Source organism: Mus caroli, unplaced genomic scaffold, assembly GCF_978045245.1.
Source record: "Mus caroli unplaced genomic scaffold, Mus_caroli_1 scaffold_2, whole genome shotgun sequence".
Taxonomy (NCBI): domain Eukaryota; kingdom Metazoa; phylum Chordata; class Mammalia; order Rodentia; family Muridae; genus Mus; species Mus caroli.
In genome coordinates, this window is record NW_028227257.1 from 53,761,711 (window position 1) to 53,775,521 (window position 13,811).

Sequence of the window (13,811 nt, forward strand, 5' to 3'; positions counted from 1 at the left end):
CAAACATGTCATCTGAATATACCATCTCCTGTATGTGAAGGATACCTCCCTGGGCCTCTGTTATTAAGTAGGCTTGACTTAGGAATTTCCTTCCAGGTGCCTACAAGATTGATTAATTTATGTATACAATAGGGTATTTACTACATCAGCATTTTATGAGTCATCATCATCTCCTGTTCCTTGACCTTTAAACTCTGACTGAAACTACAGATGTTACACATGTTCCTTGCGTGTATTAATGTAAGTTATTCTTTACTCTCCAATGAAGCTATTAGGTGCCACCGCTGTAGAAGATAAATTACAAGAAGGTGTTATTGAAACAATTACAAGTCTCTCACTAGCCAACATTAAGATCTGGATTCTTACAGGAGACAAAGAAGGTAATTTGGAAGCAGGTGATAGTGATGTTGGAAGAGGGGGAGTTAATTCTTTGGAAAAAAAAAAGTTAATCAAAACCTTAAAGCAGTTCACCATTTTTCTAGTCCTCTATTTAGGAAAAGTCAAATGTTTTTTTAAAAAAAGCTTATATGAACTTATTATTTAAAAACTAACCAGAATTTAAATGTAAAAACTAATGAAAATAATAAATAAAATACGTTAATAAAAATGCAAAAAAAAGAAAACCCCAACTAACAAAAATACCTTGCATAGTATATTCTCTGGTCAGCAGAGTTTCTGTACCGTAGCCACCCCTAGAGAGCAAAACACTCTGTGTGGCTTTCCTGTTAGCATTGTCCTATCTGGCTGAAGCAAGGGTCTGGAGGTCTTGTGTTCGCCTTCAGTAGGGAGCGGCAGGAGATCTAGATCTCAGAGTGTCGAATGAGCTCCCCAGGCTAAGTGCACCAGCTGCTTTGCAGCGGCTTGTGGACACATTACTGTGTCCACAATGACTATCATAGCCGGACCAGTGCACCTGGCTGAACTCCAGGATTGCCTGTGAGAACTGAACCACTTTTAGGAATGACCAGACACTAAGAAAGAAAAAATAGTTTAATAAGTCTTTAATCTGTTGCTCATAATGAAAGTTTAAAATTTGATGCTGAGTCATTAGGAAACAAAATATTCAGCTAACCAGCATGCACTTTAAAGACTATATTCACTTTGTTAGGTGCCCTATACAGCATTTAGACGTTTGCAAATGAGATAAATCGATTTCTTTTATGTAACTATATATATGTATATATATATATATATATGTACAGATAATGGGAATATACATATGTGTGTATATACATATATATGTGCATACACACACACACACACAGGATTATATTCTCATTATCTGTCTGTCTGCCTGCCTGTCTCTTTGTAGTTCTATTGATTTCACCTAGGGTCTCATACATGCCAAGCAAGCAGTCTTCCACTCAGCTGCATATCCCAGCCTTCCTTACCTTTTATTTAGAGACAGGCTTCACTAAATTGCCCAGGCTGGCCTCAAATCCTCCACAGAGGCAGGCCTTGAACTTTGGACCCTGCCTGGACCACCAAGCCTACCTACCACTTCTGTTTATTCTACCTAAATTATTAATTACAAAATTAAACAGCAGAAAGTTGAGGCTTGTGGTTCTTAATGGATACTTATTACATGAGACTTACTGCAGCTGACATGTGGTGTAGGTTCAGCTATTCAATTATTGCAAGTACCTATGAATTTACCATTATTTATCTGATTTCTTTGCTTTGAAATCTATACTGAGATTTCATTGTCTGTTTTGATTTAGGACAAGATGAACAATCCTGTAGAACTAACTAGTGTTTCATGATTCTATATTGTTGGAATCAAATGACTATAAGACTAGAGCAGACCTTGCTGAGTATGGTATAATCCTCCAGGTCTCTGACAGAACAGTAGCTCTGGATGGTTCTTCAACTGATTATTAAATTCCAATTTTTTCTTTTTCTTTAAAGATTTTATGTATTTATTCTATGTATATGAGAACCGTAGCTGTCTTCAGACACACTAGATGAGGGCATTGGGTCCCATTACAGATGGTTGTGAGCCACCATCTGGTTGCTGGGAATTGAACTCAGGACCTCTGGAAGATCAGTCAGTGCTCTTAACCACTGAGCTAACTCTACAGCCCCCTCCAATTTCTTTCATTAAGTGGGAAAACTATGAAAGGTTTTATGCATTTGCCTTCAATTATTAGTCTATCATATTAGGTTTGAATATTAGCCAAGTTTAGTATTTTGGCTCTCTAATGAAATCAATTGAGGTTTCTGGTAAATGGTTGGTTTTATATTTTCTCTTCATTATACCCCAGGACCTTAGGATATCTAAATGAGTATTGGTTTGGGAATCTAAAGGTAGTTTTGGAAACCAAATGAGACCCCATGGATTCATAGATGTGCCTTTTCTCCAAGGGTTCAGTGAATGGCAAATTTGGTTATGGGTCTCAGGTCTTGGGCTTCTCTCCTGGCCAACTGTATCATATGATGTTTTGTGTGTTTACTAACATCCATGGAGCTGATAGGCTCTGAGGAAACACAGCCACAGTTCCAAAACTTTATGGAAAAGGTAACACTTCTAGTAACAGAGGTAATCTTTCTTTGTACCAGAAACTGCCATCAATATCGGTTATGCCTGCAATGTGCTGACAGACGCCATGGATGCTCTGTTTGTGATAACGGGGAACACGGCTGGGGAAGTGCGAGAAGAACTCAGGTGCGTGTTGAAGGAAAGGGAGTCTGGGAAGGGGCAGGGCCATCAGGCAGTTCTCCCATTCCTGTTTCTGTGCACCTCTTTAGGTTTCAATCACATTCCTCATCAAGGGTTGATATTGGCAATGAGGCATTGCCTTCAGGCCTCCAACATTTCCCAGGTGTTCTCAGGGAAGAATCTCAAGTCATGTATGTTGTTCCTTGGCAAAAACCTGGAAGATATTAAGTGACGATGAGTGGTGTCGTCACAGAATGTACGCTTTAAAAACCCGTTTCCTGGCTCCCTTCCATCTCTGAGTCAGGTCTCTGGGGTATGGAGTATTGGGATTAGTGTTTAATAGGCACATGCAGTTTGTGATAAGATAACTTTCAAAAACTCAGCTTGTAGGGGATAGCGTAGGCGGTCAGAATTGTGAGCGCTTATGAGAGGTGGCATGCTTGGCTGTTTGTACAGCTGCCATCTACTGCCAAAAAAACACAAAAGTGCTCGTTGCCACTGGACATTACATTTGGAGAACTAATAGTCTTACTATCTATTCACTTATTATATTTATTTTCTGTAACTTAATTTGAAAAAAAAAAACAGTAAAAATCTAAATAATTATTTTCCTCTAAAATTGAAAAAGGTTAGCTTGTAACAGTTTTGCTTGCTGCTTCTTCGGCTTCTCTGACCAAAGCTTGGTGGGCAGGGAAGGAAGTCTTAGTTGGTATTTAACCTATTGATATCTGTAGATCGATGCTGCTACTGTTTCAACCTTACCCTGAGCAAAAAAGAAAAGGGTTCTTCTGTGCTGGTGAGATGCTCTGACAGGAGAACAAGTATGTGTTTGTCAAATAAAAAAATGGGAAACTTTATTCATTATTACTGATATGTATTTTAATTATTTGTATAGTTTTAAGAAAGATATTATTTATTTATTAACAGCACACTGACCATGTTTTTATTTGAGTTAATGATTTTCAGGTAAATTTTGGGTCATTTTTATGCTAGAATTCATGGGACCTTTGGGGAAATAGTAATACTTTGATAATTAAAATATTATTTTTAAAGATAAATTGTCATTTATGTTCATACATACACATGTGTGTATCTATAATTCTGGAATTTCTATACAGATTATAAAACCAATAAATCAAAAGGTTTTTTCTCTATTTCCTGGTATAGTTAATTTGTATCTTAATTATTAAAATTTAAACAACTTTCCCCCATTAACTTATACAAATAAACCTGAAATTTCAAAAGTATTATATTCTCAGGCATCATGGACAGGCACACAGGCTTTACATGTCTCTGTTTATTTTAGGGAAAATGAATCATGAGATCTTTTTTAAAAAACAACAACACAACTTATGGCATGTGCATTGAATTTGTCCAGAGGCTAAGAGAAAACAAACAGACAAAACCCCACAAACTCAGAGCAGTGGTTAATGGTTGTTTACCTTCTACTTTTGGAAGTCTAAAATTGCAAACAGGCAACAAAAACCTTCCAAAGAAGACATTAGCATCAGTGTGAATATCCAGGGATGCAGGCAGCATCAGTGTGAATGTCCAGGAATGGAGGCCGCATCAGTGTGAATGCCCAGGGATGCAGGCAGTATCAGTGTGAATGCCCAGGGATGCAGGTAGCACCAGTGTGAATGCCCAGGGATGCAGGCAGCATTAGTGTGAATATCCAGCGATGGGGGCAGTGGGCAGTGTCAGCTGTGGCTAAGCACAGGACCCTGTTTATTTTGTGTTAGGCCATGTTTAAAGAATCAAATATTTCCTTCAAAGACATCATATTTCACTGAAGGTGGATCTCTCCAAAAACAACTTGAGGAGGAAAGGGTTTACTTCATAATATACTTCCAGAAAACAGTCCATCAGAGGGGGAAGTCAGGGCAGGAACTCAAGGGAGAAATCTGAAAGCAGGGACCTGTGATGGAACCAGGGAGGAATGCTGTTTCCTGCCTTGCTCCCTGGCTCATCCTCAGTGAGATTTCATACATAGGCCAGACCCACAGGGAACGGGCCTTTCCCCGTTATCATCAGCAGAGACGCTCTCTCACAGACTGGGCCAAGGGAACCGTTTAGACACTCATTTTTAGAGCCCCCCCCCCCTGCTCCTTAAGACAACTTTATCTTGTCTTTTGAGGCTTGAAGAAACTTTATTTTTTTTTCCTCTTAAAATACTCAGTAAAATTCCCAGTTGCTAGGGTGTAGCGTGATATGCTATACTTTTCAAGAGTCTAACTTGGAGTTCCAAACCAAGAATTTAATTTCTTCATTCTGTGTCTGGCTCCCTTCACAAGCAAGGCATGTCTCTGGGTAAAGAGATGGCCCTATGAGTTCATAGGAAGAGCTGGAGAAGGAGCAGTTGAGCTAATACTCTGAGATTTCATCCAGCTACAACTGGCTGGCTACACAGATGTCATAGCTGTCATTTTATAGAAGAAATGTAGGAAAATGTGTGTTATTTATGGACTATTGTTGGGACCTTCCAATGCTAGAATTCTCCAAAAGGGGAAACTAGCAATGTATTTCAAATGTATAAACGTGCATGCTTTTACCCAGACACCTGATCTAAGAATTTCTTCTAAGGAAATAAATGAACAAATGCATGAATATGTAGTTGAGGAAATATTTATTCCTTCATTGGGTATAATAATTAGAAATAGCTCATATTAGTTAGAAAGAATTTTGTTAAATACTATGATATTGGCAAGCATTGAAATACAAAATAGTCAACAAAAGTGATTTTGCCAATCATCCATCCTGACCAAGTAGGTTTCATTCCAGGGATGCAGGGATGATTTAATATATGGAAATCCATCAACGTAATCCATTATATAAACAAAGTCAAAGAAAAAAACCACATGTTCATCTTGTAGATGCGGAGAAAGCATTTGACATAATCCAACACCCATTCATGATAAAAGTCTTGGAAAGATCAGGAATTCAAGGCCCATACCTAAACATGATAAAAGCAATCTACAGCAAACCAGTAGCCAACATCAAAGTAAATGGTGAGAAGCTGGAAGCATTCCCACTAAAATCAGGGACTAGACAAGGCTGTCCACTTTCTCCCTACCTATTCAACATTGTACTTGAAGTCCTAGCCAGAGCAATTCGACAACAAAAGGAGATCAAGGGGATACAAATTGGAAAGGAAGAAGTCAAAATATCACATTTTGCAGATGATATGATAGTATATATAAATGACCCTAAAAATTCCACCAGAGAAATCCTAAACCCGATAAACAGCTTCAGTGAAGTAGCTGGATATAAAATTAACTCAAACAAATCAATGGCCTTTCTCTACACAAAGGATAAACAGGCTGAAAGAGAAATTAGGGAAACAACACCCTTCTCAATAGTCACAAATAATATAAAATACCTTGGCATGACTCTAACTAAGGAAGTGAAAGATCTGTATGATAAGAACTTCAAGTCTCTGAAGAAAGAAATTAAAGAAGATCTCAGAAGATGGAAAGATCTCCCATGCTCATGGATTGACAGGATCAAAATAGTAAAAATGGCTATCTTTCCAAAAGCAATCTACAGATTCAATGCAATCCCCATCAAAATTCCAACTCAATTCTTCAACGAATTAGAAAGGGCAATCTCCAAATTCATCTTGAATAACAAAAAACCTAGGGTAGCAAAAACTCTTCTCAAGGATAAAAGAACCTCTGGGGGAATTACCATGCCTGACCTAAAGCTGTACTACAGAGCAATTCTGATAAAAAAAAAAAAACCTGCATGGTACTGGTATAGGGACAGACAAGTAGACCAATGGAATAGAATTGAAGACCCAGAAATGAACCCACACACCTATGGTCACTTGATCTTTGACAAGGGAGCTAAAACCATCCAGTGGAAAAAAGACAGCATTTTCAACAAATGTTGCTGGCACAACTGGTGGTTATCATGTAGAAGAATGGGAATTGATCCATTCCTATCTCCTTGTACTAAGGTCAAATCTAAGTGGATCAAGGAACTCCACATAAAACCAGACAGTGAAACTTATAGAGGAGAAAGTGGGGAAACGCCTCGAAGATATGGGCACAGGGGAAAAATTCCTGAATAGAACAGCAATGGCTTGTGCTGTAAGATCGAGAATTGACAAATGGGACCTCATAAAATTGCAAAGCTTCTGTAAGGCAAAAGACATCATCAATAAGACAAAAAGGCCACCAACAGATTGGGAAAGGATCTTTACCTATCCTAAATCAGATAGGGGACTAATATCCAATATATATAAAGAACTCAAGGAGGTAGACTCCAGAAAATCAAATAACCCATTAAAAATGGGGTTCAGAGCTGAACAAAGAATTCTCACCTGAGGAATACCAAATGTCTGAGAAGCACCTGAAAAAATGTTCAGCATCCTTAATCATCAGAGAAATGCAAATCAAAACAACCCTGATATTCCACCTCACACCAGCCAGAATGGCTAAGATCAAAAATTCAGGTGACAGCAGATGCTGGCGAGGATGTGGAGAAAGAGGAACACTCCTCCATTGTTGGTGGAATTGCAAGCTTGTACAACCACTCTGGAAATCAGTCTGGTGGTTCCTCAGAAAATTGGACATAGTACTACCGGAGGATCCAGCAATACCTCTCCTGGGCATATATCCAGAAGAAGTTCCAACCGGTAAGAAGGACACATGCTCCACTATGTTCATAGCAGCCTTATTTATAATAACTAGAAGCTGGAAAGAACCCAGATGCCCCTCAACAGAGAAATAAATACAGAAAATATGGTACATTTACACAATGGAGTACTACTCAGCTATTAAAAAGAATGAATTTATGAAATTCCTAGGCAAATGGATGGACCTGGAGGGCATCATCCTGATGAGGTAACCCAATCACAAAAGAACTCACATGATATGTACTCACTGATAAGTGGATATTAGCCCAGAAACTTAGAATACCCAAGATACAAGATACAATTTGCAAAACACATGAAACTCAAGAAGAACTAAGATGAAAGTGTGGATACTTTGCTCCTTCTTAGAATTGGGACAAAACATCCATGGAAGGAGTTACAGAGACAAAGTTTGGAGCTGAGACAAAAGGATGGACCATCTTGAGACTGCAACCCGGGGATCCATCCCATAATCAGCCTCCAAACGCTGACACCATTGCACATACTAGCAAGATTTTGCTGAAAGAACCCAGATGTCTCTTGTGAGGCTATGCTGGGGCCTAGCAAACACAGAAGTGGATGTTCACAGTCAGCTATTGGATGGAACACAGGGCCCCCAATGGAGGAGCTAGAGAAAGTAACCAAGGAGCTAAAGGGGTCTGCAACCCTATAGGTGGAACTACAATATGAACTAACCAGTACTCCCCCGGAACTCGTGTCTCTAGCTGCATATGTATCAGAAGATAACTTAGTCTGCCATCAGTGGAAAGAGAGGCCCCTTGGTCTTGCAAACTTTATCTGCCCCAGTACAGGGGAACGCCAGGGCCAAGAAGTGGGAGTGGGCAGGGGGAGGGGAGTGGGGGGAAGGGTTTGGGGGACTTTTGGGGTAGCATTGGAAAAGTAAATGAAGAAAATACCTAATTAAAAAAAAAGACAATAAAAAAAGTGATTTTGCTTTTATTAACTTTAGAAGATAGGTGACATATTTAGTTAAAAGTGAGATCATAAAACATGCATAGAATGATATGTTTTGCCAATACACACACACACACACACACACACACACACACACACACACACACACACACACAAACCACACACACACACACACACACAGACACACACACGGCACTATACATGTATCCTCCTAACTACCTTTCAAGCCCTGGGAAGTATATGCCAAGGTTCTTTCTAAGTAATAGAAAGGCAACCAGCTTCTTTTTTTCTCTGTGCTTATATTATTACTGAGTAGTAGTATTCATGCAAATTTTTACAATTGATAAAAAACAACAAACCCTAGCTGGGCAGTGGTGGAACACACCTTTAATTCCAGCACTTGGGAGGCAGGGGCAGGAGGATTTTTGAGTTCGAGGCCAGCCTGGTCTACAGAGTGAGTTCCAGGACAGCCAGGGCTACACAGATAACCCTGTCTCGGAAAAAAAAACCCGAAAAACCCCCAAAACACCCTAAAAACACGTTTTACTTTAGTGAGAAGAAAACTATTCAAAGGAAAATAGTTACATCTAGGTGTAGCATCTCACACTCCCCGGGGCTACCTTGCTTAGCTGACTGGCTGGCCATGCTTATTCTAACTCAGACTTGGAGGTTCCATCATGCTTTGCATGTACCATGGAAACAATGTGTGATAGAAAATTCTGCGGGCAAAGTGAATACCTTTCCAGAATGAATATGCTTCCTATGAAACTTGAGGGGAAAGAGCTCCTAAGGGGAACTATTGTTTGGCGGTGCCTGCTATATTCCCAGTCTTGGTGATTTATATCTAAGCCCACAGCCTTGGGGATTAAAATCATAAATTTGTGCCCTTTCATGTTCTTGTGCTTTTGAGTTCATGCAAAAAAAATGTGTTGAAAGAGAAGGATCTGAGGGCGCAGCCATTGGATGGACAATATGTACATGCTTGTAGTTAATCCTGTCCAATGTGTTTAGATATTGTCAACATCGATGAGTAATGTTCATGCCATGCAGCACACACATAACATAGTTGTTAGCCATTTTTGGATATGTGGAACCCTGATTGAGTTGGTTCCCATTGATGCTTTAGTGTTAGCAGCATGCCCACAGGTTTAAGTTAAGCCCTATGTTGGCCACATGCCCACAGTCTACAGTTTAGTCCTAGCTTGGCCACATGCCCACAGGTCTACAGTTCAGTCCTGTGTTAGTCTCATGCCCACAGGTCTACAATTAAGTCCTGCCAGTTTTTGAGGTTATTTCATGGATTCTGTCATTTTAACAGAGCATGTATCTTCTGCTCCAAGGAAAATAGACAATGAGGTTTTGATCAGTCAGACAAGAAAACGCATCCAGTGTTTCATTTCTGAGCCACTGGTCACATGTTTTGTTCTCAGAAAAATTCATTAAATGACCCGGCTGCCTCCAAGTACCCACTCGGAGACACTAGGACTCTATAGCCCCTCTCTAAGCAGTAAAATCTTTAATCACTGGTACCTCTTGTAAATGGCTCTTGGGGCAGGTACTGTGTGATGTAGGCTGTTTATAAGGTATTGGCCAGTTAGGAGTCCTTTCGTGGAGCAGAACATAACACTGACTGTGATATCATAGAGTAATTAATGACAGAGGCGACCAAATAGGTTTGAATGCTCAAGTTCTGTTCTCCTGAGTAAACTGTTTTAGTTTCTCATAAATTGTAACACTTTAAAGCACTACATTTTGACTTCTGATGTGCATTCTGGCGCACACAGTTGCCTGTTTTCAGGGGATTGATCGCTATCTAGTTCGGTCCCCAATTTCTGATAAAGGATGGACATCTTTAACAGTCTTTGGGGCAATGAACTGGAAGCTTGAACTAAAAAGTTCATTCACTTCCTTTCTTCCTCACTCTCTGAAGGGCGGTGCTGTCTCCTTCATTGCTCTCTGGTGGCATATCTTACTCCAACCTAGAGAAAGCCTGTGGCTGGCTGTATATGTAAAGCCATTTGTTTTGATAACCAAGAACTAGGAAGTTGGAGTCCTGGATCTGCCCCGGACTAATCAAATGGCCTAAAGTCAGATAGCTAATCTGTCAGAGACAGACCCAAGTTTCCAAGGAACAAGCAAGCTCAAAGCTCTGACCTTTTACCAAAGTCCAAATTATTTTCCTTTAAACATAATGTCATAATTTAAATCTATTTCCTAACAGATCTCTTTTACTTCCTGGATCTAGAGTGCCAGGAAAGGACTTAGGAAAATGGCTCATCCCTCCCACCTCCTCTCTCCTTTGCAGGCTAAATGCATGGCTGAGCACAGCCCTCCCTCCCTCTGCTGAAGTGTGCTTCAGATGGTATGGGCTGTGAATGCTCTAGTCAACTCAACCCTTCCTGTGGTTCTGCATTACAGCATTGTACTAAACTGCCCTCATTACAAAACCTAGAAGGCAGAGCCCTTCTTTTCACATCTGTTTGTATTCTGAGGTCCAGTAGAATGTCGGATGCCCACACACTGTACAGTCCATCTTCACTGAAAGGTACTATGTGTAGCTTTCTTCCTTCCTAATGAATTGCATTTGCAAGAACCAGCTTGTGTTTGGAGAGCTGAGTTCCAGAAAGTAAGAGAAAGGACAGCTATGAATACCCACCCAGGTCTTACAGTGCACACATTCCAGTCTGGCAGGGAGTGAAGGCCTGGCGGGGGAGCATTAGCAATTTTAGCAGAGCATAAAAATTGTCCCTTTCCTGCCTGGAAAGGGGCTTGTGTCACATGTTAGGAAGACATTGTTGGGGAAAGCTCCTAAATAAGTAGGATTTCAGCCAGTGTGTTCATGAACTTCACCCTCCCTTGGAATGTTTTCGTTTTGCAAGGGGGAAATAGAGGTTGAGTCATTTACACAGCAAATGGGAGCCTCACCAAACAGGAAACCCTGGGAGATGTTTTTTTGCTTCAGTGCCTTCTCAAAGCCCAGTTTATGAGGTCTGCAGTGCCGTCAGAGACACACACTCATGTCTGGTATCATTTCTCCCATTCATCAGATGGCGCTGCCAGTTTTCATGACCATGATGAGCGTTCATTGGGTTGCTTATCTACCGAGGACATTGGAGCCTTCTGCTTGCAACAGTAATCCTTTGTGCCTGCTCTGTCGCCTTCCCCACAGTGCATTTCATACAGCCTTCTAACCTTACACATCCTTTTGTTTGTTTCTGCAAACTGCCTGCTAACTGTCTGATATCATCCTTGGAACCAAGGGTGAGTGACAAGTCTAAGTGCAGGCACGATTTTGGTCCTGGACAGCAGAGGGCAGTGTTGAGCCAGGAAACAAGGTGACCTGCCTTTGCTTCTGGGTCTGCTTTTGTAGTTCGTACATAAACTCTTGGTGATGCATTTTTATATGCATCACTGTATGTTAAATAACTCAAAAGCTGAAGGCATAATACTTGTTTTAATATGACCATTCTCTCCCATCAGAGGATCTTCAGCATAAACTCATTGTAATAAATGCTTTTCACACTGGGCGGGACATCAGAAAGACAGTTCATTTTGCCATAAGTTGAAACATCTGCTAACCTATTCTTCACTTTCTGTTTTCTTCTGGAATTCATCTCTACATGTAATGGTATATTCACATGCAGGGGCTGACTTGGGCATCCTTTTGCAGGGGACATCTGCCGGTATTCCTATAATGGAAGCTACTGTGATCATGCCAACAGACCTGTTATTTATAACCTGGTCACTCACAGGACTTCTGGGTTGGAATTTACCTTCCCATTAAAGACATTATCATATTTTTTAGGAGAACAGTTGAATGCCAGTTCTAATGGGGTTATGTCATCATATAAGCTACTGATTAGGTCTCGAGCATTGCAAGGAATTTCTATTTGTAAAAACCCCATGTTTGGAGTTTGGAGTTTCTCACAAGGTCATTGTTATCATTTAAACTTCTGGGGATTTTATTTTTATTTAAAATATTTTCTATTATTTTATAATAACAAATGGCATCATGAACCTCTTTCAAAGTTAAAAAATGTGTTTATAAGTGGACTATTGTTTTCAGCCTGGTTATATAATGATGAGCACGGCGCGCGCGCGCGCGCGCGCACACACACACACACACACACACACACACACACACGTACGTCAGGAAGAAAGGGAGAGGGAAAAATGGAGAAAAGGAAAGAGAGAAGGAAGGAGGGGAGCGCTCTGTAATGAGAAGGTTTCATTCATCGCCTTTAGTTATTGTTTAGCATATTGAAAAACACTGTTTTTCCAGAGAGTGGTTCTTTATACACCAAAGCTATCAAGATTCCTTAGTTAAAGCCAGTTTTTAGGTAGTTTAAAATGTTTGAGATAATTCTGTTTTCTCTCTGTTTAGCTGCCCATTTCCTTTTGCTCCTCCCACCGCCCTGCAGCATTGACATGCACCGCTGTCTTCTCTTCCCTTTGCTTGGTGGCCTAATACCTGAGCCTTACTCTGATGGTGGTAGCATGAGTTCATTTCCAGGCTGGCCTCTTGGTTCAGTTATAGACAAGCTCTGTGTGCTTTGTTATGCCTTTTTTAATTCTCTTATTCTTTAAGGAAAGCAAAGGAAAATTTGCTTGGACAAAACACGAGTTTTTCCAATGGACATGCAGTTTATGAAAACAAGCAGCGGTTGGGGTTGGACGCGGGTGCAGGAGAGGCCGTGACAGGAGAATATGCCTTAGTCATAAATGGCCACAGTTTGGTGAGTCTGCCCGAGGCTATTCTTCTCCTTTTCTTTACTCCAGTAATCATCTCTTTTGTGCTGCCTTAATGAGAGTCCCCTTTGTGCTTTTCAAACAAATGTCACTACAAGAGATAGGGCGTGCACAGGATTTCCTGTTTACAAAGGGAAAGACTTCCAGTGTGCCTTTCAGACATCGTTGTTTGAAGGATCACACTGGATGTGAGGCTCTGGAGAAACAATTCGCAGGGAATCTATGAGTTTTGCCTGAACGGTTACTTCAGTTACTTCGCAGAATGGTTTAAATGCTTTTGGAAGCGGGTGGAGGATGGCACAGATCAGTTTGTCAGTTCCTGTTCTTGCTAAGGTTTGTGATTTGCGAGTCATAACCTGACCTTCACAGAATTACCACGCCAAATTATTGCCATTAAGATACCTCTGGTGGTTTTTCTAAATAGCAACGTTCTGCAGCAAAGCCAAACAATTTGATTTGATTAGGAAATCTGGTTCTTGTCATAATAGAATAAACTTGCATTGTACTTCTAACGCAGTTCAGGTTCCAAGCCCCAAACAAAACTCAACCGCTCCTCCTGAGTCTCTAATTAGAATACAAAAGCCCCGACTGCAGTCTCGTGAAATTATCATTTATATGTACAAAGAACTTAATCTCACATCTTTCTTTGGCTTTGGTGCTCGTTTTTCACTTTGGAGTTTGGAAAAATGAACGTTTGTTCTTGAAGACAGTTTCTTAGTGGACAAAAGAAGTTAGAGCTGAGTCTATTAGATTCCCCCTTGTGACCGTCCGCCTGTTAGCTCCTAGCTCTCTAAGCACTATCCAGCTGGATCCCAGACGCAACAAAGTGCT

General features: G+C 40.5%; 1 protein-coding gene across 6 annotated transcripts in view; it reads left to right on the forward strand.

The window, feature by feature from the left end:
* Positions 1-13,811, forward strand: part of Atp8b4 (ATPase phospholipid transporting 8B4 (putative)) — a 179,434-nt gene that overhangs the window by 128,127 nt on the left and 37,496 nt on the right. For all 6 annotated transcript variants that reach the window (XM_085834475.1, XM_085834473.1, XM_021156332.3 and 3 more), the window contains 3 exons: positions 269-380; positions 2,560-2,665; positions 12,820-12,967. In XM_085834475.1, the coding sequence (XP_085690601.1) occupies positions 269-380; positions 2,560-2,665; positions 12,820-12,967 (366 nt within the window). The remainder of the gene's footprint in view (positions 1-268; positions 381-2,559; positions 2,666-12,819; positions 12,968-13,811) is intronic.